Source organism: Phacochoerus africanus, chromosome 3 (genome assembly GCF_016906955.1).
Source record: "Phacochoerus africanus isolate WHEZ1 chromosome 3, ROS_Pafr_v1, whole genome shotgun sequence".
Lineage (NCBI taxonomy): Eukaryota > Metazoa > Chordata > Mammalia > Artiodactyla > Suidae > Phacochoerus > Phacochoerus africanus.
Genome location: NC_062546.1, coordinates 49,014,309 through 49,027,910, shown reverse-complemented (window position 1 = coordinate 49,027,910; position 13,602 = coordinate 49,014,309). Strand labels below are relative to the sequence as shown.

The 13,602-nt window shown below is 35.9% G+C and overlaps 1 protein-coding gene across 4 annotated transcripts in view; it reads right to left on the bottom strand.

Moving 5' to 3' along the window:
- The window catches only part of GPCPD1 (glycerophosphocholine phosphodiesterase 1), a 56,629-nt gene that overhangs the window by 28,163 nt on the left and 14,864 nt on the right, over window positions 1-13,602 (bottom strand). For all 4 annotated transcript variants that reach the window (XM_047771710.1, XM_047771711.1, XM_047771709.1 and 1 more), the window contains exons 5-8: window positions 9,081-9,156; window positions 7,280-7,321; window positions 5,653-5,776; window positions 1,191-1,422 (exon numbers count right to left, since the gene is read on the bottom strand). In XM_047771710.1, coding sequence (XP_047627666.1) covers window positions 1,191-1,422; window positions 5,653-5,776; window positions 7,280-7,321; window positions 9,081-9,156 — 474 coding nt within the window. The remainder of the gene's footprint in view (window positions 1-1,190; window positions 1,423-5,652; window positions 5,777-7,279; window positions 7,322-9,080; window positions 9,157-13,602) is intronic.

Below are 13,602 nucleotides of genomic sequence, written 5' to 3'. Positions count from 1 at the left end.
AGGCCACCAGGGAACTTCTAAGGGTTTTTTCTTTTCTTTTTTTTTACTTTTAGGGTGAACCTGTGGCATATGGAAATTCTCAGGCGAGGGGTCAAATCAGAGCTGCAGCTTCCAACCTACACCACAGCCACAGCAATTTGAAATTGAGCTGTGTCTGCAACCTATACCACTCAGGGCAACGCCAGATCCTTAACCCACTGAGCAGGACCAAGGAAGGAACCTGCTTCTTCATGGATACTAGTCGGATTCGTTACTGCTGAGCCACAACAGGCACTCCCCTATTTGGGTTTTCAAATTGGATTTTTTTTTAAATGTAGTTTTTTGAATGGAAATACTTTAAATTCTGTATAATGCAAGGTAGCCAAAAAGCCACTCACAGAGGCTATGTCAAAAGGCATTATCAGATTAAACAATTAAAGGATAGTTACAATAATTACGTGTAACAAGTATTACTTAATGAGTGCTAACAGATCCTGAAGTCTGCTGTTTTAAGAAATAGTAGCTAGATGCTACTGTTGGGCAGGGAATATTCCCTACCCTCAAAGATTTAAACTCTAATCTGGCGGAAATGGGAGCGGAAGTACCAAACAGCCAGGCACAATGGAACAAGGATTATTTGTGAGGAGCATCTGAATCACTGGGCCAGTAAGCTAGACAGTGCCAAGTAGCTCTGGAAAGTTGGCAGCAGAGATTCTGAACAACCAGGCACAACTGTCATACCAACTATTTTTCCTTACATATTTATAATATCAATAAAGATCCAAAAAAGAATCCAGTTATAACTCCTGTAATAAAATCTTTCAATAAATCATACTGCAATGGTGAAGAGACTCAATCATGCTACTTAGTAACATCAGTTTGCCCACAAGGGTCACACAGCCCGCCCTTCTCCCATACCTGGAGGTTACTTTGGATAAAAGTCATTTATACTCAGAGCAGACACAGACATCAAGACATACAGTCATATTTGAAACATCGGTTCTGAAGTTCTCAATTATATTTAATAGTACTTGAGTCTGTCAACTCCAAGTTTTTAAAATCTGCTAAAAGGTACAGAGAAGAGTAAATATCTAAAAACTTATATGACTCATGGATTTACACAAATTAGACCACAACAAAAATCAAAACATGTAAAAACAAGCTCAAGCCTGCATTCTTCCCCCCACCACCACCCAGGGAAATGTACTTACCTCAAAAAAATCAAATATTAGTTCCAGGTTATCTGGTTCCATTGTCTGTATACTATATTCTGTCCAACGATCGGGCTGTAAGCCATAACCACACTCTGGCTGGGAATGCCTGCACTTGAACTCATTGTCACTTATTAAAGATATCTCCAGGCTGTTGGACATTTTGTGAAGGACAGTGGGAGATACTCTATCATCATCATCTTCCTCCAGACCCTCGAGTGTCAGCTTTACCCTGAATGGAAAAAATAATGAACTGCAAAACGTGGAAGAGCAAAATTTACACAAATGTTACCTAAATGTTAAAAAGGGTTCGCTGAATATGTTAAATCTTCAAATAACAAAAACATTATACAAAGAGTGCACATACCACAGGCTAAGGCATTATATTTTACAAAATAGTAATGTTTTTAATCTACACATATTACTTCAAAGTATTAAACGCTCATTATGCCTAAGGTTATTTTCACTATTTCTTTGGGTTTTTTAACATCTAAAGAATCTAAAGAGGTATTTACTATTATCCTACTTATAACTGGCTATCTCAATTTCTTGTGAGAAATTTCTTACACATATATTACCAAATTGAAACATACTGTTAGTGTGCATTTAAAAAAGGCTGCTAGGGAGTTCCCGTCATGGCGCAGTAGTTAACGAATCCAACTAGGAACCATGAGGTTTCGGGTTCGGTCTCTGCCCTTGATCAGTGGGTTGGCGATCCGGCGTTGCCGTGAGCTGTGGTGTAGGTTGCAGACGCGGCTCGGATCCCGAGTTGCTGTGGCTCTGGTGTAGGCTGGTGGCTACAGCTCCGATTAGACCCCTAGCCTGGGAACCTCCATATGCCGCGGGAGCGGCCCAAGAAATAGCAGCAACAACAACAACAACAACAAAAGACAAAAGACAAAAAAAAAAAAAAAAGGCTGCTAGAGTTGGAGGTGTAAATTTTTAAGTTTAATTACTAAAGAAAACTACTGTATTAAATATATACATATATGTATGCCTGGTGTGTGTGTGTGTGTGTGTATTTATATGTATGAATCCTTTTTATTGGCCTCAAGATATAATGAAGTTCCCAGGCCAGGGATCGAACCCGTGGTCTAGTTGCAACCTACACCACAGCTGCAGCAATGCCAGATCCTTAACCCACTGTGCCACAAGGAAGTTCCTGTATGTACCTTTTTTTTTTTTGGTCTTTTAAGCTCCACATACAAGGATCCAAGGTAGATGGACGTCCCCAGGCTAGCGGCAATCAAAGCTGCAGCTGCCAGCCCACTCCACAGCCATAGCAATGCCAGATCTTTAACGCACTGAGTGAGGCCAGGGATCAAACCCATGTCTTCATGGATACTAATCATGTTCGTTACCACTGAGCAACAATGGGAACTCCTGTATGCACCTTTCTTAATGAAACAAATGAACAAAAAAAATAGACCGAGAGTCTAAAGCTCTTACAGACCCTACAGCAATGAAAACAAAAGATGAGTTATCCAAGCCATTGGGTCACAAAGAGACTAGTTTACTCACAATGAGAAGCAGTTAGTTGCACAGAGTATTTGTAATGCCAAAAAGTCAACTAAGGAGTTCCCGTCCTGGTGCAGCAGAAACGAATCCTATGAACCATGAAGTTGTGGGTTTGATCCCTGGCCTTGCTCAGTGAGTTAAGGATCTGGTGTTGCCATGAGCTGTGGTGTAGGTTACAGACGCAGCTCGGATCCCACATTGCTGTGGCTGTGGCGTAGGCCAGCAGCTGAAGTGCTGATTAGATCCCTAGCCTGGGAACCTCCATATGCCATGGGTGTGGCCCTAAAAAGCAAAAAAACAAAAACAAAAAGTCAACTAAATTCTAGAATACTTCTTGCACCAGTTGAAATGTAAACAGATTTGGAGTTCCTGCTGTGCCTCAGTGGGTTTAGAACTCGACTAGTGTCCATGAGGATGTGGGTTCGATCCCTCGCCTCATTCAGTGGGTAAGAATCCAGCGCTGACGGCAGCAGGGGGTAGGTCACAGATGTGGCTTGGATTCTACACTGCAGTGGCTGTGGCGTAGGCTAGCAGCTGCCTGGGAACTTCCATATGCCACAGGCATGGCCGCAAAAAGAAAAAAGCAAACAAACAAAAAAGAATCTGACGAAGCTGCTCAGTTCACTGCAGAGGCATGGGTTCAATCCCCAGATCCAGCTTAGTGGGTTAAAAGATTGCGCATTGCTGCAGCTACCATATGGGAAGTTCCCTGGCCTGGGAACTTGCACATGCCCTGGGTGAGGCCATTAAAAAATTAAAAAACTAAAAAATAAGTGAAATAAAATAAAATGCAAACCGCTAACTATTTACAACAGCCCAGACATGAAAGCAACCTAAAATAAATGTCCATCAACAGAAGAATGGATAAAGATGTGGCATATTTATACAATGGAGTATTACTCAGACATAAAAAAGAATGAAATAATAAAAACAAATTATATGATATTGCTATGTGGAATCTTTAAAAGATACAAATGAACTTATATACAAAATAGAAATAGACCCACAAACACAGAAAACAAATTTATGGTTACCAAAGGGGAAGGGGGAGGGGGATAAATTAGGAGTGTGAAATTAACATAAACATACTACTATATATAAAATAGATAAACAGTGATCTACTGTATAGCCCAGGGAACTATATTTGATATTTAATAACAACTTGGGAAAATAATCTGAACAAAATAGATATATGTATATATACACATATATATATATATATAGCTGACTAATTTTGCTGTACACTGAAACTAATACAACACTGTAAATCAACAAAAAACATTCCTTAAAAAAAATTCAAATTAATTGCTGTTTATTAGTACACTGTTGCTAAGTTTAAAAGTCCTGATAATCCCTATAGATAACTTATGTTATAGGTGTAATCCATCACTGATATGAATTTTGGGGAAAAAAAGATGGTCAAAAAACATGAATTTCTAGCTATATATAATCATTTCAATAGGAAGCAGTTAATTTGTAGAGCTCATCTAAGCATGGTTATACAAAAATATTCCAATTTAAGCCTAAGCAGCGTAATAATGCATACACTCTTTCTACATAAACAACAGTATAGGACTCACTATGCATTTGCAATCCAATCAGAACCCCAACCATTAATCTTCTATTAATTTCTTAATTATAGTCAAGGAAAAAAATCTAATAAGCCCAACAATCCAAGGCTTTATATTCTACTGTTATCTTTATTTCAAGGTCTTATGCTAATATGAGAGTGATATTTTTTTAAACAATGTTATTTATTTATTTATTTTTTTGGCCACACCATCCTGGGCCAGGTTCAAACCCATGCCACAGCAGCAACCCAAGCTGCTGCAGTGACAATCAAGAACCTTAACCCACTGACCCATGAGAACAATTTATTTGCTTAACATATAAATAACTCAATTATTTATGATTAACTGATTAGAGAATCTTTGTGTTCAAACTGATCTTGTAGATCAATCATGTGGTTCAATTACCTCTGTTTTTCAGAAATAAACCAGAGGCCTAGAAAAGCTAATGCAGAGACAAAGTACACCCAAACTCCTTTATTCACTCTTAGAACAGCCAATGCAAAGGGCTGTGAATTGTTACCCAACCTTTCCCTACATATTGTGATAAATAAGTTCTATACTATTTTGGCAGTTAAAACATTTACGTATTTACAAACTGTAATATCATTTATGAATTTTATTATAAAGATAATGAGTATATTACCTCAGTTACTAAAAATGGCCCTTTCAACTCAACTCTGACATTGTCAGGAAAGGCTGCATTACATATAAGACTTAGAGCTCTCAGCCGAAAGTTACAAAAAATGATAGGGTTGCCTGGATCACTGAGAAATCAGTTCAAAGATAAACAAAATGACATTACAGAAAAATTAAATTACTTACTATTTAGCTATCTGTACAAAGCTTGACACTTATGTCTTAAATTAATATAAGATTAAAATGAAACCAATCTGAAACTGCTATGGTAATTGCTACCTTTCCTTAAGGGAAAGGTTTTTTGTTTTCAAGCTATAGGCAAATTTAGGACACTGAAGGATATTTCCAACAGTCATTTTCCCCTGTTGGTACTATCCTCATCTCATTTAGCACAAAATAACTTTTGTAATACCAATTTTTAAACAAACTACTTGTTGCTTAAATAAGAAATTAAATGGTAGAAACTACAAAGATACATAAGCTTGGAAATCACTTATCTAAGTAAAAAACAATTTTCTGGTTTTAAATTTGGAGATTAAGACTAACGTAAGTAATTTAACTGTAGCAATTGTGAGGCAGGGAAGCAAGTCACTCTCATAAGATCCTGTACTTATTAGAAAATGTGACATTATCCACAAGTGTGTTATTTTCTTATTGAAGGCTAAAACCAGATGATCATAAATTTATAGCATTAGTGAAAATAAATGGCCCTAAGTAAGAAATACACATGGTCATACCTAAATCTAGATTTTTTAAATTTTTTCTTCGTTATTGAAACAGGAGGTTTTTCAGAATAATGCAAACGTAATCTGATTTCAGTCTGACACGTCAGCCATCCAGAATCCAGAGTCTCAACACCATCTGGCAGAGTAAATATGAAGAAGAGTAATTATTATACACATTTAAAAAATAATCCAGTAAGTATAATATATACTGACAATTCTAGTTCACATTAACATCTTAATACACTCAGGTTATTTATCACTGGTATTTCTCTCCAAAGTAAATATACAAGCAGTCTTAAATTTGTCATTGAAAAGGAACCTTTGGAGTTCCCATTGTGGCTCAGTGATAACAAACTTGACTAGCATCCATGAGGATGCAGGTTCAATCCCTGGCCTCATTCAGTGGGTTAAGGATATGGTGTTGCCATGAGCTATGGTGTAGGTTGCAGACTCAGCTCAGATCCCAAGTTGCTGCGGCTGAGGTATAGGCAGGCAGCTCCAGCACCCATTTGACACCTAGCCTAGGAACTTCCATGTGCCACAGGTATGGCCCTAAAAAGCCAAAAAAAGAAACGGAAACTTTATATGGGAGGGGGGCAGTTGAATAAATGTTAACGACTAGCCAAACTTTAACAATTAAAGTAAACTAAAATATTCTGATTGAATACACTATTGAAGTACTATAAATCTATTTCAGAAAGAACACATAGTCTAAGACAGCTTCTAACTTAGCAGCTGTTGCACTACAGATCACTATTACACTTCCAAAGCTTCACATCAGATATTCAGCTAAAACTATACCACTATCACTGGGAGTGGAGATATGAGGAGCTAAGAACCAAACTGTGAGTATATAAATATACTCTCCATTTATATTCTGCCATAGATAAATCATATGATTTAAACTCCTTGTCAAGAGGACTTAAAAAAAAATCTTTAGAAACATTAATATCATTCTCAAACATACTAGTTAAGACTAATTAAGTATAATACTTTTAAATTACATTAATTCATATACCTGAAGTCACTAGCCAAATAAAAGCCAAAAGGATTGATTGATTGATTGATTGATTTTTGCAACATCTGTGGCACATGGAGTTTCTGGGCCAGGGCCTGAATCCAAGCCCCAGCTGCAACCAGCACCACAACTGTGACAACACCAGATCCTTAACCCACTCTGCCACAGAGAGAACTCCTGATAGGACAAATAGTATTTATTTATTTATTTATTTATTTACTTATTTACTTATTTATTTATTTAGTCTTTTTAGGGCCACACTCAGAGCACATGGAGGTTACCAGGTTAGGGGTCTAATTGGAACTGTTGCTGCCAGCCTACACCAGAACCACAGCAACACTAGATCTGAGCCGCATCTGCAGCCTACACCACAGCTCATGGCAATGCCAGATCTTTAACCCACTGAGCGAGGCCAGGTATTGAAACCGCAAACTCATGGCTCCCAGTCAGATTCATTTCATCTGGCCACGGGAACTCCCTGACAGGATAAATTTTAAAGCATTCTTAGAAAATAGTCTCTATTTTCAATACTGTTGTATTTTCCTTGTGCTGTTTATAATGAAATGTGAGGCAATATCTAAGCCATATAAATCAAGTCTTTCAAAACTCAATCTCACTTACTGTGGATTCCAAATTGTCCATCATCAATAATAATTTCATTTTCTAGAATTGAAGGAAAATAGAAAACCTAGTTAAAACCCATGATGTATACAGAATGAACAACTGAGAAATTACCCATCTTAAGGGCTTTTTTAGAAATTAATTTAAAATATAAAAGCAGCCCAACATGAATAAGCATATTTATTGTAGCCCTCAATAAAGAAATCCCTTTTAAGGTGGCTATCAAACAGTAACGGTTCTTACATTCATGGTGATTATTCACAATGTTATAAGGAAAAGAAAGAAAACTCCTCGGAGAGGCACCGGGACAAACGTTATACCAACCAACGCATGAGACTGACAGGTTGCTGGGTATCTCCTGGTTGATTTTTCAAACCAAATGTCTTGGCACAATTAAAATGCTTATTCTTACATAGTGCATATTCTGAACTTATCTAAAATATAATGCTCCTCAAATCCCAACTATTCTCTACAGCCAGCTAAAAGCTTTTCAAACAGCATGAACTTACCTGTATATACAGAGCTGTGAGGAACTACCAAAGAATAAGTGCTGGCACATTCCTTTCTAACAGAAATTTCAACTAAATAAGAAAAGCTGTTAAGCCCCACCCTCTGAGTAAAATACTAATTATCGTCCCTGCCACTTCCTTTCCCAGTTTACTGTAAACATAAGTCTGAAATATTTGTCAAAATAAGTGTAATACTTCCCAATAAAGATTGGTAGATTTCATACAACTCAAGTTCAGAAATTATATTTTTCCGAAAGTATAAAATAAATGTATTAAAAAGTCCAGAGGCAAAATCAACTTCTCAAAATGAGAAAACCTACTTAACTGCAAGATGATTCAAAATGCAACTTTTTTTAAATACTCAATTCCTAATATTTCCAGCCTCAGTATGGGACTCTTATAATTCTAAAGTATGCTACCATAAAAAATTTAAATATACTATAAAAAATGTATTAAAACATATAAAATCTAATAAAGAGGATGGAATGAGATATCTGTTTAAATGAGATTTGTCCTAGCTACAGGGTAAAGCAGAATCTCTCATTACATTCTAACCTAAGCTGGTAACTAGCAAGCCATTTATTATCTTTAAACTCTAATTTTCTCTAGAAACTAAAAGTCAATTTATAGATGAAACCAAGTGGTTAATTTAATGCATGTGAAATGAACTTCAAATTTTAATCTCAGTACGGAAAACGAAATTCAAAAATACTTGTGTGAAGAGAATGCCATTTTTAGGCACAAGAAAACAAAGTTTAAACAAACAAAAACCTATCTGAATAGCAACTTTAATAGAGTCAGTAGAGTATTAGGGGGAAAATGTCTGCTACAACCAAGAAATTCGAATTCATTCATACAGCTTTATTCAAGTATTTACTAGTTTCAAAAAACCCATAAATAATTTATTCTATTACTATTCAAAGTTTAAAATGCAAGAATCTTTGTTTTGGATTATTTCTTTCCTCAAATGTTCTCTACATTCTCTGAGCAAGTAATCAAATAGCACCACAAATGCTCAGTCAAGAAGAACGCTGTTTTATGAAATTTTGTAACTACTCCAAATGGAAATATATACTCCACAATAAACTCTAACCCAAGAAATTAAAAATAAGAAGGCAAGCATTTCTAATAGTTTATAAAGAAAGGTAATTAAGAACTGTACACTAAGTGAAACTTGTACTACTATGCATTGACCTTAACTTTAGAATAAATATTAAATCCCACTAAGCCATTTTGCAGCATATTAGTAACTTTATGCATATGCCTCAAACAGATGCAGTTAATGCCCATACCTAAAGGGGTTATTGATCGTGGTTGTAGATGAGTCTCCCACTTGTGAACTATGACTTGACATGGACCACCGATAGTCTGCAATTTAAAAGTTAAACGTCTGCAATAATTTCTTATATCTTATTTTCTACCCATGATGCCATTAGATGTCTGTGGCCTAAGTCTTAAACTAAGTATGAAACCAAGAGATTCATCTTGTAAATATCAATATTATATGCTAATAATCAGGAATGTACCAGGTCACAAAACATGATGAGTGCTGGAAGAAAATGAGGGTGAGGCAGTCAACAAAGAAAAATGAGATGAACTGGTACATAAAACCATCTTAAATTCATTCTTAAATCTTCCTGCAATACTCCGTTTTAATCTTTAACTGGTACTCTGTCCTAAATTAAAGTTACCACCAAATACACTTTATGCTTGGTATGCTGGCAGTCAATGAGGTATTACTGGATAAACTATCTCATCTTCAGTAACAATCCAAGTGCTCAGAAAAAGCCTAAACTCTGATAGTACAAATAGCAGGAACAAATACTTCAAGATCAATTATCATAAGTTACTCAAGGAACAAGCAGGCATAATAAAGCACTTCATTACATATATTTAACTTGTAAGTAGGAATCAGGAAGAATATCAGCTTCTCATATCATAGTAACTAGTGTTACTAAAGAGCACAGGAAGCCCTAAGGACACATGCATGGACAAATCTCAAGAACAAATCTGATTAAAGGGCAATGAACATCCAGTTTTACTCTTTAACGCCTTAAAATTTATCAATTCATACAGTGTGACAATCCCTAATACTGTCGTCTGTGATCAAGTTCTCTTACTAAAAAAGAAAATAAAACTTTATGTATTGTTGATCATGTCTGCAGTGATTCAAAAGCAAGAACGAACTACCACAAAGATTCCCTGTGTATTCTGAAAGGACTGCAGGATGAAATGCTTAATTTTTCTTTAATTAGTGGAACAACAACAAAAAAAATTGACTGATTTAACTTATGTGCCAAAACACAGTCTCTAAATACAATTTTAAAAACAAAATTTCAAAGAGTTCCCATTGTGGCTCAGTGGTTAATGAATCCAACTAGGAACCATGAGGTTTTGGGTTCGATCCCTGGCCTCGCTCAGTGGGTTAAGGATCCAGCGTTGCCATGAGCTATGGTGTAGGTTGCAGACACGGCTCAGATCCCGAGTTGCTATGGCATAGGCTGGCAGCTGTAGCTCCAATTTAGACCCCTAGCCTGGGAACCTCCATATGCTGCAGGTGCGGCCCCAGAAAAGAAAAAAAAAATTTCAAACTATAACCTGACAACATATTTTACTTTTTTTCTTCTCTAAATGTGTTCTGAAGAAATTTAGTAAAAAAAAAAAAAATACAGAGGAGCAAAAAGAAAAATCACCTATTATCATATTACTTAGGGATAATTACAGTCAGTATTTTCACATACAATCTTCAAACCCTTTTCTAGGCATATTTACTCTTAAAAGTCTACAACAGGAGTTCCCTTCGTGGCTCAGTGGTTAACAAACCCGACCAGGATCCATAAGGATTCGGGTTTGATCCCTGGACTCTCTCAGTGGGTTAAGGATCCTGCGTTGCCATAAGCTGTGGTGTAGGTTGCAGACGCGGCTCAGATCCCACATTGCTGTGTCATAGGCTGGCAGCTGTAGCTCCGATTAGACCCCTAGCCTGGGAATTTCCATATGCCTCAGGTGCAACCCTAAAAAAGCAAAAAAAAAAAAAAAAGTCTACAATATAACAAGCTTCTCTCTATATTACATCTTTAAATGGTAGTAAATATCTTTAACATTTTATAGAATTTCAATATTGATTTTATTTATAATGTGCCAAATGCTAAGTATATAACCAATTAAGCATATCACGCAATTAAGACACAAGAGATAATTCAGCCACTTAACCAGATATTAAAATCTTTTTTAAAACTTGCAAAATTTGAAGTTCGAAAACTAAAATTACATTAGATATTCAATTCCTTAATCCTGAGATAATACAGGAAATACTCATTTTCTCTAGCTGAATACCTCCTTTTTATAAGGGTTGACTAATAAATTGTGAGAATGTTTTTAAAAATGTGACACTGCTTATATTAAAATATGGTGAGTTACACTGAAAAACAAGGAATATCTGATCCTACATCTTCCAGACACTGTTTAACTTTAAGCATTCTGGCTGCCATAATGGGCAGCCAGAAATAACCTATTCCCTTCTTCCGCCCCTCCCATGTCCCCTGCAGCTGCCTCAAAAAAGAAAAAAAGAAGAAAAAAAAAGAAATCCTCTTTGCTACAAAAAGGTGTAGATCCACAGTCTTATAAAAATTACTAATCAAAAGTGATCTAAAAGGGTGCAATGAACACAACAGTAAATTTTTTTTGGCCCCACCAGCAGCATGCAGAAGCTCCCAGGAGGCCAGGAATCAAACCTGTATCACCACAAGTGACCCAAGCCACTGCAACAACATTGCTGGATCCTTAACCTGCTGAGCCACCAGGGAACTCTAACAGTGGGGATTAAAAGTGGGTAGGAGAGACTTTTTGTTTTTTATTCATGTGTCAGGAATTTCACAAAGTGTTGACTGTATTATTTACACTTAATCATGTAAGAATAGCCCTGCGGACTACACATTTAGAGGTAACATATTTTAGTAGTAATTTTTAAAACTCCACCCCTATCTGTTTTAGTAACAAACCCACTAATCATAGCATAAAACTAATTAGGTTTGAACAAAATGGAATCTTGAGGAGCAGTCCAAAGAGTCAACACAACAAATGATACATAGCTGTGTCTACTAGCATTTACACTAAAAATCCATGGTTGGTACACAAAAAATTATAATACTGACAAATGAATCCAAATTTTAAATACAATGAATTTCCAAAATTGTTATGACTACTTGAAGGTCATAATGACAGCTTTCTTAAACGGTTATTGACATCACTCAGTTACATCAAGCACTGAGAGAAAGAAATAAGATGGTATAAAGTGTAGACTGGGGTTTTTGTTTTTAATAAACTACCAATCAGAATTATCTCTCTTGTAGTATCACTGCTTTCAAATATAAAAACTGTAAATAAAAACCTTAAAATGTTCACTGCTTTTTTATACAAATTTGAAAAAGTGAAAAAAAAATGCATGTGAAAGGGGTTCTGAAGAATTTGTATCTTTGATGGCAATAGTCAGACCCACATTTATTTTTAAAAAATCACTATTTTTAGGGAGTTCCTGTCGTGGCACAGCAGAAATGAATCTGACTAGGGAATCATGGTTCAATCCCTGGCTTTCACTCAGTGGGTTAGGGATCCGTTGTTGCCATGAGCTGTGGTGTAGGTTGCAGACATGGCTTGGATCTGGCATTGCTGTGGCTGTGGTGTAGGCCAGCAGCTACAGCTCCAGTTCAACCCCTAGCCTGGAAACCTCCATATGCTGCAGGTGCAGCCCTAAAAAGCAAAAAAAAAAAAAGACTAGTAAGAAAAAGGTCACCTAGGAATGAGTAAGTCAAAGAAGAATAGGCCAACATACATCTCTAAGACAGTTCAAATTCGAAGCTAAGGGTATTCAGCATACAGAAGAATTTTATTATAATAAGAAACCATTATACAAAAATGACAAGCCAGGCTATTTTGAAAATAAACAACTGTTTGCCTATCACAGATGACTGATTATTTTGTTAAAGGATTTAAACAAAAACCAAGGGAAATTAAGAACAAAGGAAGAGTTTTAATGAATCTATGGGTGAAAGTTAACATCTATAAAAATTAAAAGCAGATGTTACTAAAAAATAAAGAGCTACTTCACTGAAATGAAGGGAAAAATTTCAAAGATGACATAATAAAAAATTGGCTAACATCTCAACAACTCCTAACTTCAGCCACAAATAAAAAGGGGTGTTTAAATTACATGTTAATTCAAAAATTATCATTGGTGAAGATGTGAAATTAATGGGTTATCTGCAGAGTCACAGTAATGTTTTCATTTCAGGAATATCTACTACCTTTGTTTGCTATGTTTAAATAAGATAATATTTGTCACTTAATTCAACATATACTTATTCTAATCCTACAAAGTGTGAGGATATATACCTGTGAATAATTGAGGAAAATGACAAGACTCTGAACTTCTATATTAAAAAGAAAATCCCAGAAAGAGCAGATTATACAAGAAAAAAATATGACTAGATGGAAGGGACCTAAGAAATCTGTATTTCAAATTCTTCATTTTATAGATGAGAAAGCTGAATGTTGAAGGTCAAGTGGCCAGATCACAAGATTTTCAGCTTAGGTTCCACACCTGCTTAGAAGACTACGTAAAATATTTGACCCAGTAAAACTAATCTTATTATTTATTTCCGTTTTTCAATGCTTTCATAATTGTTTTGCTTTCCAACCATTCTTTGTATTCATAAAATACATACTCTAATAATTTACATTATTTCATGATTCAAGCTCCCTTGGGGCTATCATTTGACAATGCATAGGTGAGACAGTTTCTAATTATTTCTATTG